Consider the following 23,132-nt stretch of genomic DNA (forward strand, 5'->3'; position numbering starts at 1 on the left):
ACAGGCAGCATAATGTTCTCCAAACTTTTTCTCCAGACTCTTTCATATCATTCAGTGTTCTAAGGGGGAACTGCTCTCATCTGTGGAAAGCACAGGGCTCCAGTGGTGGACCTGCCAATCCTGGTATTCTATGGCAAATGCCAATCAGGATCCATGGTGCCTGGGCAGTGATTACATGGCCCACTAGAGGATGGCAGGTCCTCAGGCCATCTTCATGAGTCTGTTTCAGATTGTTTGGTCAAAGACATTCACCCCAGTGTCCTGCTGGAGCTCTGGCAGTGCTCATCCTGTTCCTCCTTGCACAAAGGAGCAGATACCAGTCCTGCTAATGGGTTAAGGACCTTCTACAGCCCTGTCCAGCTCTCCTGGAGTAACTATCTATCTTCTGGAGTCTCCTCCATTATCTTGAGACTGTGCTGGGAAACACAGAAAACCTGGTATAGGCACGTATTGATGTGCCATCCCGGAGGAGTTGGACTACCTGTGCAACCTCTATAGGGTCCAGTATCACACACTGACCCTGGCCAAATGCAAAACTAATGAAGAAAAAACAGTCAGGAAATATGAGGAGTAAAAAAAAAAATGTATGTGGCCTTCATCTGTAAAACCATTCTTGTTTGGGGGGTTGTCTCATTGTTGCCCCTCTAGTGCACCCCGTCTGCTACTTAACTGACCAGATCAATGTCCCAGACGTTTAACTGACTAAAAAGTGTTCCTTTATTTTTTTTTTCTTGTGCTATGTAGATAAAGATATAAACAAATACAGATCTGACAGCAAGGTACATCAAATCATCGAGAGCTTTAAAAGAGAAACAATCTGACAAGATACAGCCCAATAATTTAACTTCAATTTAGTTGTACCTCTGCCTGAAACCCTTCAACCAAGATGGCAACAAGCAAGTTGAAGAGGACGTAGTTGCCAAAGGTCATTAGCGCGATGAAGTAGAGCGCAGCTACGGGAGAAGTGGAGGCCATGCCGTTATATAACACCTTGTTCCAGTCCTCCTGTGTTAGGATCTGCAGAGAAAGTAAGAGAGGCGCTTATAAGTAAAAGTATTGTTGAGCAATTCTTCTAGAAATTTCCCCGTGTGAGGTCTAAGTCTTCACCGGTCCTGATAATGCTTCATACTTCACGCCCCTACCAAGATCAGTACAATTCAGCTCGGCATTTTTTGACAAATTTTGCTGACAAACAAACATTTTTCCCCCTCTACTGCATTTTTGCAAGAACTTACCTGTTAATCCTCTAAGGTATAAGCTGTAATTGGTGATAACACTAACTATATTTAGCAGAGAGGCTAAATGGCTTTTCTGAGAAAAATAAATTGAACACTTGTTAACACATGTCAGTCAGAAAGGTAATTTTATTTCTTCCCTGATTGTGTAGACTTGAGAGATCAATTTAATAAAACAAAAGTTGTATATTCTGATTGGCTAGGATTGGAGTTACAGCTGATGATGATTTAGACCCTGGAAGGTTAATGAGATACTTATTTAAGCCTTTTTTTTAAACAACATATGTAGACTGTAACGTGCAGTAAATGGTAACTAGTAAAGATTAGAAGTTGAAACCTGTTTGCTGTAGCTGGATTGTTTGTGTACTGCTGGCAAAAATATTGGACTTTTTTCAAAGTCTTTGTAAGGCTGTAAAAGGTTTTCATCATAAATGCTTAGTTTCCTTCTTTCTTTGTATTGTTTTATCTTTTTTCTTTATCTTTGCCTCCTTGTTCTCTCTGTCCCTGTCTCATTGCGTTTTTTTGTCCGTGACTCTCTCTTTCAGTATACTTCCTGTTTTATTTTGAAGGTTCGCTCCCTGTCTGGTTATTGACGTTGGTGTCTCATTGACCTTCCTTCCTGACTACCCTTGTCTAAATACACTTAAATCTTTGGTTAATCAGAAAAAAACATATTTTGAAAATACTAGCAGTATTTTCTCAATTCTGCTTTAGACTGCATTCAGCCTTTCTCTGATTAGGACCCAAGAATATGTTTATTTGACTAGTAATGGCCCATTTTTACTAGTACCTACTTAGCTTCATGTGTGTAAATAGAGTCCTTAACCAGCGCCACTGTACCAGCACCAAAGAACACCTTGTGAGATTTCACAGCTTGACAGAGCAGCAATATTTGATTATGAGAATATGCAGATTTTAAGTAACTGTGATTTTTTTTTCTCTCCCCTATCTATGTTTTTTAAATTCCTGGTCGTAGTAACACAGATCAGTTAAAGAAATGCATTAGATGCTCATTCTTGCCATTAATCAAAGCTCAAAGGCTCACCTGCTAACAGCAGAGCTTTTAGCTGCAATAGAAGAAGTGGTTTTAACAAAATCTCTGCATCTTTATTCAGTGAAGTGCGGCAGTACGGCAAAAACTTGCTGAATTTAGGAAGTTGTGTGCTGAAGGATAATGTTTCAGTTTAGAAAAACGCAACATTAAAACGTAAACTTTCATCATTCTGTTCAACAGATTGAAGCAGTGAAGATACACTTGAGCTCTCCATGGGAACGGACACATCAGTACAATGGTCTGTACAGAGAAATATGCATACATCTTACAGCCAGTCAGATGAATAATAAATGGTTACTATATTGAGAGTGATATATGCTGGACCCCCACAGTTACGGCTAATTCATGAATCTAAGGTGACATAATGCAAAGCACAAGCCTACATAAGCTATAGAAGATAGCCAGAAATGGGAAATTAGATGACTGGAAGAAAATGATGAAGACAGAAAAGGTCTAGGGGGGCCATAGGGGAAGAGGTTGATAGATTTTATTTATTCAGGAGGAGGAAGAGGTCTTTCAGGCTCTGAACAGGGGCATGTTCAGTCATCACCAAGACTCAAGGAGATCTTACTGGAGGTTAGTTGCTCGAGGGACCACTCTGACAGGTACAGTTAGATTAAACAGGCAGCTGATGAACATGCATACTGTAATTTCTTCATGCTGCTTATTTTTTATTGTTTCAAGACGGTGACTGTAAACAAGCAGTGAGGAACAAACAAGCCTGGAGCACCACTAAACAGCACTGGGGAAGAGGGGGAAGAGAAGACAAGCTCACCTGGAAGACAGTCACTATGGCCCAGAGAAGAGAGTCAAAGTTCTTCCTGTCTGGTAGAGTGTCTCCGTCTCTCTCTGACCCAAACTTACAACCAAACAGATGCATCCCCAGGATACTGACCCAGGAGGAAGGGAGGGAGGGAGGAGGGGACAGGAAAAAACAAACAGGAAAAGGAGGGATAAATGTTTACATCACAGCAAACCCTTAGATACCACACAAATAAACAGAAATTATTTGTTGAAAAGACATGTTTACCCATTATTATTGCTGCCTGTGAAAAAAAGAAGAAAAAAGCGGAGGATAAACAGAGCTACAGTCATACAAAAGCTTAAATAAAACTATATACTGACCTGAGACAGTTGCAGAGGTGATATTACATACTGAGTCCTGCCCCTGATTGGGTAGCATTCACTTTATTACCCTATCTCTTGACCAACAATGCTAATGGAAGTGCTTTCACTGGATTCAGCACCATGGAGAGTGACACAACCCACAACAATGACACCTCATGTATTTATTTATTTTTTCAGAAGATTACTCACATGCTGACTGATTTCCTCTACTTTGGAACTTTAAGGAGTAGTTTAAGACATTTACAAGCATAAGACGATAGCTACACCGGTGTGTATGCACCTTTAACTGGGGATTAGCTTAGTTTAGCATAGCACCCCATCACTTCACAGTAGAGCAGTGCTCCACAACACTTAACACTTTTTGCCTCAGTCAGAACCTCTGATTATTATTCCTCTTCCACTTTCAGCTTTCCAGCACAGCTGTTAAAATCCTTTCATGATTTTCTTTTAACATATCTAAAGGTATTCAGAGTCAGGCTAGCTGGTTGCTCCTGCCTCCACTTTTTACGTTAACCGTTTGATTACCAATCATGGCATACAGAATAGATTTGGGATATCCATTATCTAGGATTATCAGTTTTCCCTGGATTATTCTCATGTTAAGAAAATGTAAATAATTAATTTAATGGTGACACATGGGGGAAGCAACGTTTGCAAAAGCAGTCATAGTTTTTGTCAACTCCCTTTTTGAAGGGAAAAAAATAAAGGAATACATGTTTCTACTACAGAGCAGAAACTATTCACAGCACTTCACTTTTTCCATATGCTATCATGTTATATTCCAAATGGATTAAATTCATTTTCCGCTTTAAAATTCTACACACAATGCCCCATAATGGCAATGTGAAAAATGTCTGCTTGGAGGAAACCAGGCACCACTCATGATCTGCTTAATACCATCCCTGTAGCGAGGGATGTGAATGCTTATGCACATGTTATATTTTTGTTTTTATTTTTAATAAATCTGCAAGAATTTCAAGCAATCTCTTTTTATTTTGTCATTATCTGGTATTGTGTGTAGAATTTTAAGTTGAGCAAAATAAATGTAATCAATTTTGGAAAAAGGCTGTAGCATGACAACATGTGGAATGAGAAACTCCAAACATATACCCATATAAAGCTCTATCTGCAGCCACACGAAGAACTGTAGTAAAGAGTAAATAGTATAGTAGCGCATATACAGTGACACAGCTAAATATGGGTAGACTGGCACAGCAAAGCAAAGGCAACACTATGAAAGGCAGAGGGGATAAAGACAAAGAAAGCTAAGCTACATGTAACAACTAAGCGGGGGTGTTATTATTATGAAGCAGCAGTGAGTCGGCACCGCAGTCTGCCTTTTATTCAGGAACAGACACTGAAGCTCAACTGGAGCTGAGGGATCAATGAACAGGCCTCCGCTGCGTCAACTTGGCAAGCCTTCACTCAAATCAAGAGCTGTTTATCTATGCATATACAAGGCCCTTGGAACTTTGTGTATTTGTGTGTGCGCGCCTGTGTACTGAAACGTCTGTGTGCACGCGTGTATGTGAGGGCACAAATCTCAAATCTCAATAAGCTGTTGAAATGAAGCAGCAAATTCTTCGGATACACACAGAGACATGCTCCTTTAGTCGTAACACTCCCTCTTAAATAAAGGTGGGGGTCTGAAATACACAGAGAAGCATTTAGTGTCTTATTTAACAATTGAGTGGGTTTTTTGGGCTCAGCCACAAAGTCTAACCAGCCAGAAAGATGGAATGCTGATTGAAAGAGGGAATCACTTTAGTCTTTTCACCCCGATTAAATCATCTCACTGTTCCTGTCGCTCTCAACACTACTTGCTTCTCACACAGAAGTTATCGTGTACTGATTTACCAGTTTACCTTCATTCATCGCCTTTGTTCTTTTCAGTTCCACGGTCAGTGATTGAAACACTTTTTTCCCCCTTTTGATGTTATTCTTCCATTAGAATTGAGAAATAGAGTGGTGCCTACCTCCCCTACTGTTTAAACAAGTGGAAGACTGAAACATAAATATTTTTTCAGCCTGACTCACTCACTCTCCCCCTAAGAATACCTGAAGATGAAGATGAAGAGCATGAGGAGCATGCAGAAAGTGGCCACGTTGTCCATGGTCTTCATGAGCACCACCAGCTGTCTCTGCAAGGCCGGCATGAAGCGGACCAGTTTGAGGACGCGCATCAGCCGGAAAGTCCTCAGCACCGACAAACCCCCACCCTGCTGTCCCACGATCTCCCACACGCTGTCCGGAGAAAAGACAAAAACACATTTATAATTCACGTAAGGTCCAAATTCCAGTGAACTGTCTTCACATCAGGCGAGCAAAAACCCAATTTTTCACTTTCTCTAAACACTGCGGGTTCCCAGATGTGGTCCTGACCACACTGACACAAATTATGGTCTAGCACTGCACAATCATTTTCTACAAAGAATAACATTTTCAGTAAGTTATGAAATGGTGAAAATGTGCTGCTGTTTTTTTAATTCTTTAAAAAAGATTTTTTGTTTTAATCAATGAATGAAAGTATTTATTCTTCTGGCCACTTTGGATCAGCAGAGAAACCTGTAAACAAACACATAACATAACATAACATAACATAACATAACATAACATAACATAACATAACATAACTGTAGAAAATATCTTAGCTTTATCCTCCTGAACTGATCTGAAATTTATGTGTGAAAATGTACTTAAACACAAGCTCTGTCTCCTTTTAGCTCAGTTTTGGTCTCCACCTCCAGGTGAAGGAAAAATTTGATGCACCACTATGAGATTACCAGACACTATTCTATACCTTTGCCTAGCTCCAGTTTAGTGTTGTACATAAAATTAATTTCAATTAAATTCAGTTTAATTTTATTTATATAGCACCATATCACAACAACAGTCACCTCAAGGTGCTTTATAGTGTAAGGTAAAAACCCTACAACAATACAGAGACAACCCCAACAATCAAACAAACCTGCATAAACAAGCACTTGGTGACAGTGGAAAGGAAGAACTCCCATTTGGCTTATTTTCCTAAGTCCTAAATATGGTATTACTGATAAATATAAAAAATCTTCACAGACAGTGCTTTAAAATGTATTAGATTTTCTACTAATGTCTTTAGTTTTTGATACATAAGAAACTGTTTTATATTTAATTTAATTTAATGTTGTGATGCACAGTTTTATATATAAAAGTATTAAGTGATAATTGCGTGCTGGAGGACTAAGGTTACCCAATACAAAGTGGGTTTGTGTAAAAAAAACAAAAAAAGAAAAGAAAAAGAAATCTGGATTAATATATCCAAAGAACTACGACTCTACATTGATAACCTGCAGCTGGACTAGACACACCGAGGCCTGATGACAACCAATCCCGTTCAACCAATTCATCATTTTTCAGAACCATCAAAATAGCCAGAACTACAAGCACACTAGTATTCTCTTTTTCTTTTTCTTTTTTAAAAAAAAAGTGTTTTCTCTCCATTTCAGCTTTTTTAAAAAATAAAATAAAATAAATGCACTTTTACGTGACTGAAAGAAAACCTTTTCTGAATTAAACTTTCTGATTTCTTTCTCCCAGGGATAAAGGAATTCAGAATGAATGTTTCGATATGAAGACAGGGCCGAAATTGAGAGATTGGGAAACAATAATAAAGCCAACACAACCTCGTCTCTCCGGACTAGCAACTGGATCACATCGCTGATTACGTTCCCTTCTCCAACATGTCGAAACTAAATAAGAAACCTCCTGTTTAGTTCTTACACTGGCGCACACACCACAGCAACTGCGAAGGTAAAAGGAAAACACTGAAAAGACCTTTTTTTCTATTCAATTCATGTAGCACCAATTCACAACAATGGTGCTTTTTTATTGACAGGTAAGTGCCTTAAAATATTTGAGAGAAAATTCTAAATATCATTATCCCACTCCCCCCTATGGATAGCAGTTGGCGCCAGTGGGAAAGAAGAACTCCCTTTTAACAGGAAGAGACCTCTGAAAATATCAGGCTGCGGGAAGGGCAGCCATTTGTGCCCACTCAGTTGCAGAGTGGTCAGGTAAAGGAAGAACTTTACCTTTCATCTAAATTTTGCCACAATGCACCCAGATGACCTTGAAACCCTCTTTTAGGACAATGTATGACCTGGATGACTGAGAACCTTCACAGACAAATGTAGACAAAAGTTACCAAACACAGGTAAAGAAAACAAAAAGATAGACCCAAAGGTCAACTGGGTCTGGATCTAGGCAGAGATCTTTTGACAGAGACAAACACGAACTCTGGTCTCTAACAGGAAATCCTGAAGAACAGGTTTCAGAATCGCGTTAAATACCAAATCACTGATCCAAAGCATGCAGTTTCTAAACACAGCATAGGTGATAAAAATGCAGTTTTTTGAATGACCAGGTCAACGTCAGGAGCAAACAAAGAAAAGATATGGCTGCAAAATTCCACCACAATGATGTCAGGGACTCTTTTTCCTTTCTTTTTTTTGCTTCAATGAACATTATTTGAAGGCTGTGCATTTCATTCGGTCAGGTTGCGTTTTGTATTTTATTACATTTAGTTTGAAGATCTGACACCGTATGAGATCTGCACAAAAATAGAAGAATTCATGTGGGAGTTGAATTTGTTTTCACTGCACTGAGCAGGGTTTGTGTTCCCAGTGGCATCCTTTTAAATATAGAAACCGAGTGCAGAAAAGTATACGTGTTTTATTTGAGGGCATTCCTGTTGCCAGAGAGCGAGTCCTCACCTGATGACCACAATTATGCCGTCAAAGATATTGTAGGGGTTTTTGATGTAGCCAAAGGGCCCATACACCAAAACCTTCAGCAGCATCTCCAAAGAAAACAGGCTGGTGAATACGATGTTGCTGATCTCCAAGGCGTTGGTCAGCTCCTCAGGCTGAAGAGACAGAAAGACAAACAAGGGAGTAATTAATGTGTTATTACAGAGGAAGCAGCTCAGGATAACCTGAAGATGATCAGAAGTTGACTGTATGACTACAGAATAAACATCTGCTGTATCACATGAGTAAAAGGCAATTGCTGAAGACTAAATGCAACTAAAATATGACAAATTGGTCACAGTTTCTGTCTCTCACACACGCATTACACCATATATATCATAAATGCATGTATGTACAGCGTCCTTATCTTCCACTGGGACAAGCACACCGATTGGAGTGCTGACATGCAACGTCTGCTCAAAGCTCATCAGAGAAATGGACTGCCGCTCACATTTCGATCAATCAAATGGTGTGTGTGTGTGTCTGTAAGCATCTGAGTGCAGAGGGGAAAACAGGCAATGAGAACAAGCAGACAGACAAGGGAAAGAGCTTGCGAGCCAAAGGTAAAAGGCGCGGCACATCCAAATGTGACGCTTTATGTAAATCAGACTTCTATAGCGGGTATCAGTAATTATTATTGGGAAGAAAAGAGGCAGAACGATGTTGTGTGTCTGTGGCCTGTGCAGCAACCCAGACAGGCTTCATGAGGCCTTTCATCTCCATGCAATAAACAGTTTACACAGCTCAAAACGTGGTGTCACACACACACACACAAATCCGTAGCACGGACATGACATACAGAATAGAAGGTGTTGAAGGCCCAAAATGGGTTTTTACGTTCTCTATCATAAGTGTATGTGTCTGTGTGTGTGTGGGTATAAATAGAGTCATCGTCCCAGCAGAAACATAATCCCCCGGCTGAACCAGGAGGTAATGCAATGTAATGTAAACACACTGTGTGTCATTAAGGCCCGTCCTGGTGGGCTGTCACTAATCACTGCACACCATGACTGTTTAAGCAGCGATTACACAACACTAGCAAGGATACACAGAGAAAAGGAGACAGAGATTAGCATCACCAGTTGAATAACAGATCCACGTGCTGAATCGTGGCACCAGTTTGTCTAGAGCCCTTAAGCAGCAAAGTCAATCGGTTACTTCGAAATATGCGCACTGCTGGTATTGTTACACTGCTTTCATGTCAAACTATGGGAAAGACAAGAATTCACCTCCTCCAGTGTGCAGAACTTGGAGACATCTATTGGCAGACTTTGAATGGAGTCTATAATGACCTGGTTCGATCCTTGGCCACACTTGCTTCTTGTTTAGACTAGTATGGAGATGCTGTACTGAGGGCATGTGCAGGGATCGGTTTTGCCTTAGAAGATGGACCAGGTCAAATACCAGTTGGAAGTTTGGTGGTTCAATCCCTGGCTCCTCCAATCTTATGCCAGAGTAGATACAGAACCACAGATTGGTTCGTCAGTGTGTGTGTGTGTGTTAATCCTAATAAGGCAGAAAGTCCTTAGATGTAAAAAACAAAAGTGGTCAGTTGAAAAGTAAAGTGTGATATATAGCACTTATATGTAGGTGGAACTATAGGAGGAGAACTTCTGGTCAAAACCAGAAGAAAATTCAATTCGATTACATTTTATATTGTAGCCAAAATGCAACAGCAGTCAGGCTAAGAGCAGTTTATATTGTAAGTTAAAGAACCTACAATAAGAGAGTGAAAACGTCAACAATCAGTTGATGCCAATGTGAGCAAGCACCTGGTGACAGAAACCTCCCACAGAACGAGGCTCAGGGAAGGGCCGGTTGGGTATAATCTGTGAATCTCTGAGCGTCTGTACTGATGCATTATTAAAATGGCAGTAAAAACCAACACAATCGTACACTCGAGTCTTTAGTCTGATTGCTACAATAGGAGCAAAAGCCAGAAAGTTACAAAAATTTTGCCCTGATATGAGACTGCAGGGAGCAAATCTGAATATTTCCTGAATACGGGCACAGAGCGTAGATTTTAGTGTTGTTTTGTGATAAGGTTGGAGATTGTAACTAATTGAATTCCTGCTCATTACCTTTTCCTTCACGCACAAGTAGAACACTTTCAGTACACTGCCAGACATGTGCATGGGTGCAAAAGATCACAGTTATGAGCGCCCGTTTAAAAACTTTTAACCAGAAAGGCCTTTTTTCAGCCTACCCTTAAGTCACTATTTTATTTGCTAAAAAAGTGCAAAAAGTACACAGTGGCAGCATGCTGAGAGAGGAATGGCTAAAAACAACTTCTTAAATCTTAAAGATGAATCGCGTTACTCACTGGGCGCGTGTCTGAGTAGTGAAACAGAACAAGTCAAAAGCAACCACCATCAAGAGAAAACTTCAATAAAGGGTGTTGACAGCTTGTTTGAGTTTCAACATGTACACATTTACAAGTTGTTGCTTGGTATTAAGTCATTTTTCCCACAAGACCCTGAATTTAACACAAGGCCCAGAGGCAAATATCAGTCCAACAACACCAAGTGTTGATGTTGCACCATAACTCAGAGCTTGAACTTTCAGACTGTGCTTGTTATAATTATCATTTTTAAAATAGGTTGGAATTGGCTTTTGAGATTTGTAAGGAAATAATGCACATATTTTACTGACTTCAGCTGATAATATCAACACTGACTGTTGGTAGATTAGAGTTAGAGGTAAACCTAAAGCAGTTTATATTCAACCAGTTGAGCTGTGGGTGCAAACAGACTTTCTGTTCTTAATATCAGCACTAGTGCTGATATTAGTTTCCCCAGAGCCCTGAAATCTATGTTTCTTGCGCTGCAACTGTTCAAGATTACTTTGTGTCATGTAGTATGTGAAGTAGTATTTTGTTGTTTGTATGTCTGACGTGCTAAATAAAAATTTGAATGACCAATTTGTCTTCTGTGTTATTCATTTTTCTGTGCTTCTCTAGGAAGTCCAAGGTTTTCTTTGTTTCCCAGCACAGTCTCAGATGCATGGAGGAGACACCAGTAGACAGGCAAATACCTAGCAGAGCTGGACAGGGCCGTAGAAGGTCCTTAACTCATCAGCAGGATCAGTATCTGCTGCTTTGTGCAACGGGAAGAAACAGGATGAGCACTGCCAGAGCCCTTCGAAATGACACACTGGTCACACTGGTGCCCGATCGGGATTTGCCATAGAATACCAGAATCTACCACTGGAGCATGTTCACCCTTTGAACGTGTGAAAGATGTGAAAGAGTCTGGAGAAGCCGTGGAGAGCGTAATGCTGCCTGTAACATTGTTCAGCATGGCCGGTTTTGGTGGTAGGTCAGGGATGGTCTGGGAGGCATATCCATGGAGGGACACACAGGACTCTACAGGTTAGGCAATGACACCTCGACCCCCATTAGGTATCGTGATAAAATCCTGGTGCAGTGGGTCCTGGGTTCCTCCTGGTACACAGCAGTGCCCAGCCTTGTGCGGCAGAGTATGTTGGCAGTTCCTGGAGGATGACTGGCCCCTACGCTCGCTTGACCTAAATCCAGTAGAACACCTCTGGGACATTATCTTATCCAACTAATAAAGTCGTGTCAATGTTCAGTAAATGAAAGTGAGAAAGTAAGAACGTGTGCAACTTGTAAAAGTCAGCAACTGCCATAGCTATTCCAAGCAACCAGTGTGGCTTCAGTGTTTGATTTCCTGTGCTTTGCAATTTGAGAATAGGTCAACAAATTGTCATATTTAGGTTTTTGTGCATTGTACCCTTTCACTCGTTATGCATTTTAGGTTGAGCACCAGCATGTAACACAGCTGCTGTATTACACTACACGGCGGAGAACATGTACAGAGGAGAGGGCCACATTGTTAAAAAAAGAATAATTTGTCGACAGTCTGCGGCGCAGCTCCTATCAGTGAACCCTGCTTCCTGAAAAACAAGCTTTCCCCCGTTTCATCTCACCTCTTTGTCTTTGTGTCTCCTGTGTCTGATTCTGTGTTCACAGACACAGATCAATCTGTTCGTTTGATCCCGTTGCTTTATTGTGTCCATTCATTTGTACAGGGACGAGTGTGGTGGCGGCAAATCCTTCATATTCGTGCACGCGCTCGCATAGATACACGATTACGGAAAGTTCAAGGGGGTAAACAAATGCGGGGGCACTTAGATGTTTGTGTTTTCTCTCAGATGAATGCCCTCACACACAGTTATGCAGAAGCACACTCACACACACACACTCAGTGCAGTGTGCAAAGAGGCGTCTCCAAAGTTACATTAATAGCCATGTGCACGCACACATCCACAGGCCACACACATAAATCCACACAGTGCAGCTCCACTCCCACACTCCTAACAATGTATGCACATATTTCTGCACAGACTCACACTTATAGCCATGCATGCAGACGCACACATCCAGCTGTATAATAGATGTGGTTGATAAGCCAGAACAAGAAGTACACTTTTTATGAGGTGAGACTTGGACTGCAGACATCTGGGCCTTGAGACCGAGGTTCAGGTCATTATTTTTCCCCCACTGTTTCTGCTCTGCTATTGTTTCAGCTTGTATATTAGACATTCCTCAGACATCATGCAAGATTACTGCAAGAGAATGAGACCATAAAAGAGTTTCTCACACACAGAAGGAGCACACAAGAGACAAAGAGGGTGAAAGATACACCAACCAAACAACATATGCATACACACACGCTAGTGTCACAGAAGCCTCACAGCCATTAACTTATCAAATGGGAGAATTTTTTTAATTGACTAATGGGCAGCGAGGTGCACGTGCTACCTAGAGAGAGATTAATGCGTCCAAATGCCCGACCGTGTAAGCGAGAAAGACACTCTTGCTTTTCTAATTGCTTCCTTCGATGGCTGTTTCCTGGGTAATGAGGCTGCGGGAGCATTAGGAGGTAAAGTGTGTTAGATGAGGAATAGCGTTATCTGGTTAGCACTAATGTAATGCCACCTGATCTGATGTGATCTAATCTAAACGGGATGCTGTGCTCCGCGGCACTCCAGACTGTCAATGATGCAGCGCCATGTCCGGTGTGTGTGCGGCGCGTGTGTTAGTTTAATCAAGTGGTTTTCATGGGCTCGCTACAGAAGAGGGCATTTCAAGTATGAAATGGACATTGATACACTCACTACTGGGGTTAGAGGTGATTTAATAACAATGAGGAGGATACAGTATCTCCTCATCATTGCCTTGTCTGAGATGATTTAATGATTAGGAAGTCTATAGCAGCCACTTAACAATAATTCTGAAATGAAATAATGATGCGGAATGTAATTTGGCTTTTGTTGGCCATATTAATACTACGATGGCCCTGAAATGCATTGCAACTTGAGAAAATGCCAGTAAATAGAAACACAAAACAAAACGAAATGCCACAAAAGCCCCCCTTGACACAACAAAGACAACATTGCTTTTGGTGCTTTGCAGCAATTTTTTCTTAAGTTGCAACCATTGGAAGTCTTCTTGCTAACTTGATTTAGGTTTGCAACCCATCAAGATTTAACTCAACATCTGTTGAAGTCAAAGAAACAGGTTAACAACATGGAACAATATGGGCTGTCCTTGGTGTTCATAAAGCATTATATACAATTTTCTTCTTCTCTTTGCTGTGACACTACAGCAGGGGTGTCTAACTCTAGTTTTCGAGACCTGCTGACCTGCAGCTGTTAAATCAGATGGTTGGATTACCTCGTCAACATGCCATCAAGTTTGGCAAAGACCTGATAACAAGCCATTCATTTGATTCAGGTGCATCGGAACAAGGATGCATCTAAAAGCTGCAGGACAGTAGCTCTTTGAGGACTGGAGCTGGACACCCCTGCACTACAGGATTCCCTTTTTTGTCTTTTTTACTGCTGTTCTGAGATAGTACATTCCAGCCATTCTAAGCTTCAGCTCCCGAAGCAGTAGTAGGCTACAGATACATGGTACAACATTGGTCCCAGCCTTATTGAGCCTATGCAATGTTGAAAATATAAAGTGACAAACTTTTAAATTATTTAGTTATTTTTTGCTCACATTTCTTCTCAACTTGCTACTTTGGGCATCCAAACAGCAGTGCAGAAAGTAAGTAAGTAAAAGACTGCACTCACGATATGTGTGAAGAGCTGCAGCAATATAACTTTGCTGTTCCCTCTGTGCCACACATAAGGTAACAGTGTTATGGTAGGTTTTTAGTGCTATACATGAAATTGTAACTCCCTCTTTGACCTTGAGCCTGGCTAAAGCTTTGCCTTTTCAACTCTGTTGTCGTTACGAAACCCGCAATGCGCAAAAACCACAGCACTCCTGTCATTATTGTTTCATGTTGTGCTAACCGCAAACTGTCACATTAGCAAAAAGTCACATTAGAATTCTTATTGATGGGGTGAATTCAAACAGAAAGAACTATTTAAAGTTACGTCAGGAATTTCTTTTGTGGCTTATTGTACCTTTGGTTGTGGTGCCTTCATGGATCTGTCGTGGCAACAGTGTGACCAGTCTCAATCCCAACTTTTCATTTTTGGATTCTTGGCCAGGTTCCCTTGTATTCAAGCTGGATGCACTTGTTACTCATGAGCTTCATGTTAGCAGTGTGCAGAGTTAATGTTGTGAAAAGAATATTTTAGACCAAGCTGTGATGTTTCTGAGCTGTTTTAGTGACTCAACCTGACCGAAGAGGGAAAACTAAGAACCTGCGTGCTTTAACTGGATGCAAACTGTTTCTGACAACACTGGCTTGGCCAATGTACAAATTAAAATTTAGGCTTGACAATGGGAGTAAAGCTAAGCTAACTGGCTACTTGCTGTAGCTTCATATTTACTGAACAGATATTATAGTGATCATGCTTATTTTTCATTATATCAAAAGATCATATTTTGTACTAATGCAATAAATCTGGTGTTTAACAAGGCACACTTAATATAATGGTTGCTTTAGTAATTGTTGTTTAGTCTCTAAACAACAATGTCACCTTGTTATTATGGCATCTGACATATTCTGTTATAATAAACAATATAAATGTAAAATGGTAAATGGCCTGTATTTGTATAGCGCTTTTACTAGTCCCTAAGGACCCCAAAGCGCTTTACACAACCAGTCATCCACCCATTCACACACACATTCACACACTGTGTGTGTGAATAAGTCAAATGAACTTTTACCCCCGGTCTTAAGAAAACGTAAGAAATTTCAGTACCAGTAAAGTTCCTTGGAGTGATAATAGTTAAGAGATGGAATTGGACTTGTTGTGTTGATAAGGTTTTAGGAAAATTATTATAAAAAACTGTGATAATTTCCATAAAGAGCACGTAGAGTCATGTGAAAAAGAAAGCTTTCACAGGACCCTAGGCAGTCCTGTGAAAAAAGAAGTAATACCTCCATAGGAATTAAGAGCCTAAATCACAGCCATGTGCTGCTAATTAAATACACTTGATTAACTAATTATCAGCAAGTGTGACCATCTCTATAAAAGCAGAGGTTTTGGCACATTGCTTGTCTGGAGCGTTCAGGTGTGTGTTAACACAATGCCACAATCATCCCAAGAGTGAGCAGTCCAGCAAATTCACCACTAGGTTAATCCGTGTAACAGTCTGAGATGCAGTTTCTGTTTTTGTTTTTTTTGGTTGTTTTTTTTTGTGGGGGGGGACTTCACAAGTCTCAGTTAGCATGTTAAATGTTCAACTTAATGACAGTACAATTAGAAAAAGGCCGGCTTGTTTGTTTGTCTCTAAAAACAACACGGCGGCAAAGCTTACATTTGCAAAACTGCATCTGAGCAAACCACAAGACATCTGGAACAATGTCCTTTGGACAGATGAGACCAAAGTAGAGATGGTTAATCATAAAGCACAGCACCACATTTGGCCAAAATAAACACAGCATATTCAATACAATTCACTTCACTTCAATTTCTTTTCTGTAGTGCCAATTCAAAATAACAGTCAGCTCAATGTGTTTTATATTACAAGCTGAAGACCCCGCAATAAAGAAGAAGGAATGAAGAAAGAAAACAGCAACTCTCAGATGACAGCATATGAACAAGCACCTGGCGACAGTGGGAAGGAAGAACTCCCTTTTAACAGGAAGAAACCTCTGGCAGAACAAGGCTCAGTGCAGGGTGGCCAACTGCCAACTGCATAAAACCAGTTGGCCGTGAAGGGAGAAGGACTAGATAAAAGACACCCGTGGATGAGAAGAGATTAATAATAACTAACGATTAAATGCAGAGTGTTGTATAAACACATGAGAGTAAAAAGAGGTAAGTGAAGAATTAATACTCAGCTAAGCTAACTAAGTGGTCACCTGATTACCTGATCCAGGCCTAACTATAAGCTTTATGAAAAAGGAAAGTATGACCTAATCTGAAAGTAGAAATGGTGTCTGTCTCCCAAATCTTCTGGTTCCGTAGAAGAGGGGCCTAAGATGGGACAACAATACTCAAGACCTTGTATGTAATATTAGGAAATACACCAATTGTGTTTGTACTGATATTACATACAATACCAACTGTCAAGTATGCTGGTGCTTGTTTTGCAGCCTCAAGAACTGGGCATCTTCCAGTCATTGAGTAGATTGTTCACTCCTGCGTATACCAAAGTGTTTTAAAGTAAAATGTAAGGCCATCTGTTCAGAAGCTGAAACGTGGCCCAAAATGGGTTATACAAATCTACAAGAAAAGAAAATAATCAAGTCATTGCAATGGCTCAGCTGGTGTGCAACCTTTAACCCGATTACAATGGTGAGCTGTAACCTTAGGAGAGCTGTGCATAAATGAATGTCTGCAAACCTCAGTGAACTAAAACAATGTTTTAAAGAATAGTGGCTGAAAATTTCTATACAGCAAAGTGAGTACAGACAAGGATGAAATGATTACTTCAGTGTTTTGCTGCTAAATGTGGTTCCACAAGCAACTAAATCAAAAGGTGAGCTCAGTTTTTCACAGGATCTGTCATATCTTGCTTTTTGGCATGACCACAATATTTGCTTTCCACAGGTTTTGTCAAAGATTACTTAGTGGGTTTTTTTTGTTTGTTTTTTCAAGAATCATCAATCCGTGTGTTCATTTTTTTTTCTCTTTTAATGAAATGTTAAATCTTTCCTGCATAAACATCTGCTCTTCAAGGCAAAATAAAGGCTGAGACCAGTGCTTAAAGCAACAATAAGATAGGGATGAATTGGCAGATCCAGCAGAAGAGCTTGAAAGGAGAACTTTCTAAATACAGGCAGCATGTTATTTGACATCTCACTGAACCAGGAAATAACCGAAGCCATCATTTGATCACTCCATTGATTCTCTCTTTTTGATTTCATAGCCTTCAGGGCTGGAAAAGCCCTCGTTTTATAAGCCAGGATTAAGGACTGTTGTTTTGCCTTCTCCGTCTTACCGTCGTACAAATTAGAAAAACACATTTCCTATGCCTGTCTTGGAGGGTGGCCAGTGTCTTCACATGCCAACTCTACATTCCTCTGCCAGGGCAGGATAAAAGCTGAATAAATATTGTCTCTGGTTTGAGCGAGAAATACAGCAAGAGGGTCTTTTCTTGGTTTGGCAGGGGCAGAAAAAAAAATGCGCATGTCTGCCCAGTACAATGGGGCAATATGTAAAGAGATGTTCATCGCACATAAACACACTGTTTATTAATTCCATCACCGGCAGTACAGAGAGGGATTTTAAAATTTGGTTAATGACATGACCTTACTTTAATGAACCTGATTCTGTTTTATTCCTGGATTAATTATCAGGCTGTTTTTATAAAAAAAAAAAAGAGAGAGAGCTGGCTGTCTTAAAATAGTCACGTGCCCATACAATTCTGCATCACGTCCAGCAAATGTGAAGAGATTTTTTTAATTATCACTGTAATCAGTTACTAAAATCAACAAAACATGACTATTGGGGATTTCCCAAAAACAGGTAGCCTGGAACTAAAAGCAGGATGTTTTCCTAAAATTAACCACATAACTCTGATGTTGAAACCTATTAAACACAACATCAATGTCACTGATTTTAAAAAGAAGCTTACCCTCAAAACTTTAATATATGGCATATATGAGCTTCCATTTTCACTGCTCCTCCTATAATACCCCCGAGTATACATGGTCCAAAAAGGGAAATGCGAGGGCTGCATTAGGGTTGTGTATTTTGCTTCTTTTCCAACACTCATGAAGGAAGAACACAAGCTCAAACACGTGCACGATGCACAATCGCTGACATGTTTCGCTGTTTCTTAGTGCTCAAAAGATCACAGAGCACCGATATACTTTTCCTCTTCAAGTGAGTAGCTTTTAAGGTCAATAAAGTCAAACTACTGCTTATGGGAAACATGAAGCAAGTGACCCAAAAGTGACTTCAGATCACTTTGTGCTCATGTAAAAGCTGCATAGCCAAATCAATATTCATGGCGGTGCTAAAAAGCTTTCACTATAACACCAACACCAATTTTAAAAAACACAGGAACCATGCATTTAAACCTTTTCCTTTGATACCTCTGTTTTGCCATGCCTCTTAAACTTCTACTCAAACTATTTTGGTATCAGCGCCTCTTCGTTGAGGGAGCGCAGAGGCCGACGAGGGAGCTGAAGAAAAAGGATGCAGAGGAAAGAGTGACAGGCTGTCTCTGTGGCCGTATAGATGTAAAGTGAGAAAGAGGTTGACCTTCCCAAGTAAACAGACTATGGGCTGTGTCACATAGTTGGCATGCACACAACTATTCCATCAGCTCCACCATAAATGGTAACAGTCTTAAACAGCACAGGGAGCTAAAACAGACACCCTCTCTTTACTCGTCCAACCCGCCCTCCACACATCACCCCCTCTATCCCATCACCTCTGAGTCCTAACACTCCCCTTATCCATATCCAACACTCTATTTCATTATCTTTTTATATCTCCGTCTCTGTGTCGCATACACATTTACATACACTGCTCGCGGGCACGTTCTGCTCCCCCTCTGCACACAGAGCATGTGTGCGCTGGTTCAAGTGTTTGTGTACATTTTTCTGAGTGTGCATTTAAGAGATAGGAAACAGACAGAGGGGTTCTGTTATGTGTCACGGACAGCAAGGCTGAGGCTGTAGCTCTGCACAGGGGGCTGCAGGGTAACAGTAGGTCTGTATTTTGAAGGACGCGCATATGAATCAGTTGGACCTGTGGTTTACATTTCAGGGGTTAAGTCAGATCTGCACATACTGTACATATATGTGAATGTGTGTGTGTGTGTGTGTGTGTTCATTTGGACTCATTCAGTGTATCAGATCCTTTTATATGTCTTGAGCTAAAGAGTAATTATTTGCAGAGCAGTATTTAAAGCTCATGGCTCATGGCCAAAAGTATTACATCTGCTCTTTAATCACTATAATGGGTAAATATTCTATAGAGAGATGAAAAACTAAGTGGGCCTTAATATAATTTGAAAAGAATTATGCTGTAAATGCAAGACATGTTTCAGGCAGTTGTTTCAATCTGCCAACTAGCTGAACTAATTATGCAACAAAAAAAATCTTTAAAAAACAATGACATATCAGCACTTTACAGAGTGTTACTTTAATGGCTAATTTCCCCCTCCATAGCAAGCATAGAGGAGCAAATGAATTTCTTTAAAAACTTTTTTGAAACTATTTAGATTTTAAGTTATGGACATGGCTGTTTTGGCTTCCTTGACTGACAGGTGTGCTAGCATATTAGCCAATAATTGCTAATATAACTCTGTTATATTAGCTTTAGCGTATAACTCTGTTATATTAGCTGTTAGCAGCTTTTCTAGCACTTAAATGGATTTATCTGTCAAAAACACATGCTTGCTTTGAGGTACAGCCCATCCAAGAAGTTTACGTTTTGAGTAAAATTCAAGTATTTTATTAGTCAGTGTGGACAAGAGATATTTTATTTTGTATTCTTATGGTGACGATTTATAATCAGAACTATCATTGATCAATCATTCATCATTGTTGAACCAGTTGACAGAATAATCTCTGTATTATATCTATGGTAATCTGAGCAAAATATTAATGTATGCATATTATCATCACTTTAATTAGTCTATTGTTGTTCTCTATTATTCTTTCTATCTGCTTAAGCTGTTGCAAATGGTATCCATATCATTGTATTCACACCTCTCGAAGCTGTGGGTCCAGTAGGGCCTTCTACATTCACTTACACACATATTCAGGCCTACACCAACATGCACATAGAGAGTCATGGAAAGTACGCACGTTCACTTTTAGACAGGCTTTATGTTTATGAACGCTGGTTGCTAACCAGTCTAGCTAGCTTTAGCTTATGGGTTACAGTTGTTACATCCGTCCATTATATTGAATCTATGACCATAAACCCTCTTGTCTTAGTCTAGATATATTCTTGTAAGATTTAGAAAAAGGAAAGACTTGGGCAAAATTAGCTACATGCCCCACTTTTGGTGTTTATAAAAGCGCCAACAATCCAGTTGAATTTAGCTTGAAGAACCACATTAACTGTGCAACATGCTTACTCTAAGGATTTTTCTTCAATTGTACTATTGGGACATTGGCGTGGAAAAAAAAAATCCAAAACCAATAGAGCACAACAATGTCTTTGCAACTAGCAACAGAATATGTGGCTGAGACATTTAGCTAGCGGCAGTGGCTCTGGTGAGCAGATATAAAAGGTGGGATGTGAGACAGCTACACAATTGTCGTTTGAAAGCATTTCAAATTAACTGCAGGCTGGCCATTATGTAATGTGTTACATTGTGTTTAGTAAAGGAAGTAAATCTCATACTAAAAACAAAGTGTGACACTCAGTTAAAGAGCTTCTGTGCTCACAGTCTCTGTCTGCCTGACAGCAATATCCGCTTTTACTGACATCAGAGCCATGAGTAAGAAAAAAGTGTGTTTAGGGTCTGAACCTTTGCCTCACACAAATTAGGTGTATATATTTTTGTAACATTGCCAAAGAAATCAACTGAAAAACACAGAAGATTAAGGATATCAAACAACAGAAGTTTTAATATGTTGCATTGGTTTCAAAACCTTTCCACAAAATATGTCTTTTCAAAATTAAAGCGTACCCATATTGATGCCCTGCTGTGGTATTTGTCCTGCGTATAGAATTATGGATAATAAACTGGTGAGAAAAATGGAAATTACAGTTAGTCTGGATCTTAAAGTGAAATCCGCAAATACAAACAAACACAGCTGCAAAGTGAAAGCATATTCTCTTCTATCTGCTCATACTTTGCATACTTTGTGATTGATGAGCACGTGCAGTGCATTTATTTCCAGCAGACACCCTGACGGGCTCTTTGAAACAGGTTGCGCTTCGAGTTGAATTCACTTCGCACGTGTGTTGTAGTCGCGTTTTGCATGTTTGCCTCTTCATCAATTATTCATCAGTGTGGTTGTTTCATCTTCATAAATTCTCAGCCAGAACTCTATAACCTCATTTGGAGACGAATTAGACACATAATACCAGCTCTATATTATGTGTCTGTGTGTCTCATCTATTTACAGAACAGAAGGGGGTACCAGAAAACGGGTCAACGTGATCGATAAGCTGTCACACTCAACGCAGGTGAAGCACTTTCTTAAAGGTGTAGTTTTTCTTTCTTTCTTTTCCCCTCAAACACAAACTTTGACTTGCAAAAAGCAGATGATACTTTGGCGGTTCTATGATTTGTTTGGATTACATGCTATATCCATAATTATGACATCTACACTGTCAAAAAGCATCAGCCACAAAAGACATCAGATCTCAAGGAGAAATATATATAGTGATAGTCTGGGCATGGTGTAAGGAACAAAAGAATGCCACATGATTGTATTAAAAATGAAATCACTGAGCTCCTGGACGGTCTGAGGTGCAACCTGGAAGCATCGGATGGACCAAAGCATAATGTCCCAGGGTTGTTCTATTGAATGTATTTCAGGCAAACGTGGGGGAAAGTCAATGATTTCAATTGATCAGTTCCTTTGTCCTCTAGGAACTGTCTGCATACTCTCACCACACAAGGTGGAGCATTGTCATAGACCAGGAGGAACCCAGGACTCACTGCACTAGTGTAGAGTCTGGTGCAGTGGGTCCTGCCATTAGGTTAATGGCACTCAGGGTTGCCTAGCCTGTAGAGGTCTGTGTGTCCCTCCATGGATATGCTTCCCCAGACCATCACTGAAACCACCAACAAACTGGTCATGCTGGACAATGTAACAGACAGCATAACAATTTCCATGTATTCTCAAGACCAGAACCTTCTCTAATATGTGAAAAACAGGGCACCAGTGATGCTCCTGCCATTTCTGGTGTTCTCTGGTAAATGCCCATCGGGCTACACGGTACCAGGCAGTGCGCAACCTATTCCTCTGAGCACAAAGGAGCAGGTACTGGTCCTGTTGGTGGGTTAAGGACCTTCTATGGCCTTGTCCAGCTCTCCTAGAGGAACTGTAGGATGCAGGTATTGCCTCGCTAGCAGCCGTGACGCTAACCTTAGCCTAGATTAACAAAGGATTTTGCTACTTAACTGACCCTCTCATTGTTCCTTTCGTTTCTTTGTGCAGTGTATGATGCATCCACTTTGTCTGAGCCACAACCCATATATTATTGAACACATTTGTTTTTTAATCTAACCAAAAGTAAATACGGAAATTCCCACCGGGAAAGGCTATTTTAATCTCTGCTCTTGGGATTTCTGTTCATCAGCCAATTTCAGTAGATACAGTAGAACACGTCCATGCGGAAGTGGTTGTAGCTAATTAAATATGCAGCTAATAAAACAGCTATTTACTCATTGGAAAAGCTTATTCTTACCATATGGAGAGCGGAGTATTCATCCTAGCCAACCTCAATTTTTGCTTTCCCATTTGTTTCCCAGACTTTGAGAAGGTGAAACGCCGTCTCCAGGACACCAATATTTATCAAATCTCCAAATTTCTCTGTTTACTTTCGGTCAGACTTGGAAACAAACACTTG

At 40.2% G+C, this 23,132-nt stretch overlaps 1 protein-coding gene across 1 annotated transcript in view; it reads right to left on the reverse strand.

Moving 5' to 3' along the window:
* cacna1g (calcium channel, voltage-dependent, T type, alpha 1G subunit) overlaps positions 1–23,132 on the reverse strand; it is a 310,938-nt gene that overhangs the window by 101,749 nt on the left and 186,057 nt on the right. The window contains exons 11-14 of the mRNA XM_084938287.1: positions 8,169–8,320; positions 5,476–5,661; positions 3,065–3,179; positions 862–1,017 (exon numbers count right to left, since the gene is read on the reverse strand). Coding sequence (XP_084794413.1) covers positions 862–1,017; positions 3,065–3,179; positions 5,476–5,661; positions 8,169–8,320 — 609 coding nt within the window. The remainder of the gene's footprint in view (positions 1–861; positions 1,018–3,064; positions 3,180–5,475; positions 5,662–8,168; positions 8,321–23,132) is intronic.

Source organism: Perissodus microlepis, chromosome 8 (genome assembly GCF_051167445.1).
Source record: "Perissodus microlepis isolate ML-2025 ecotype Zambia chromosome 8, ASM5116744v1, whole genome shotgun sequence".
Classification (NCBI taxonomy): domain Eukaryota; kingdom Metazoa; phylum Chordata; class Actinopteri; order Cichliformes; family Cichlidae; genus Perissodus; species Perissodus microlepis.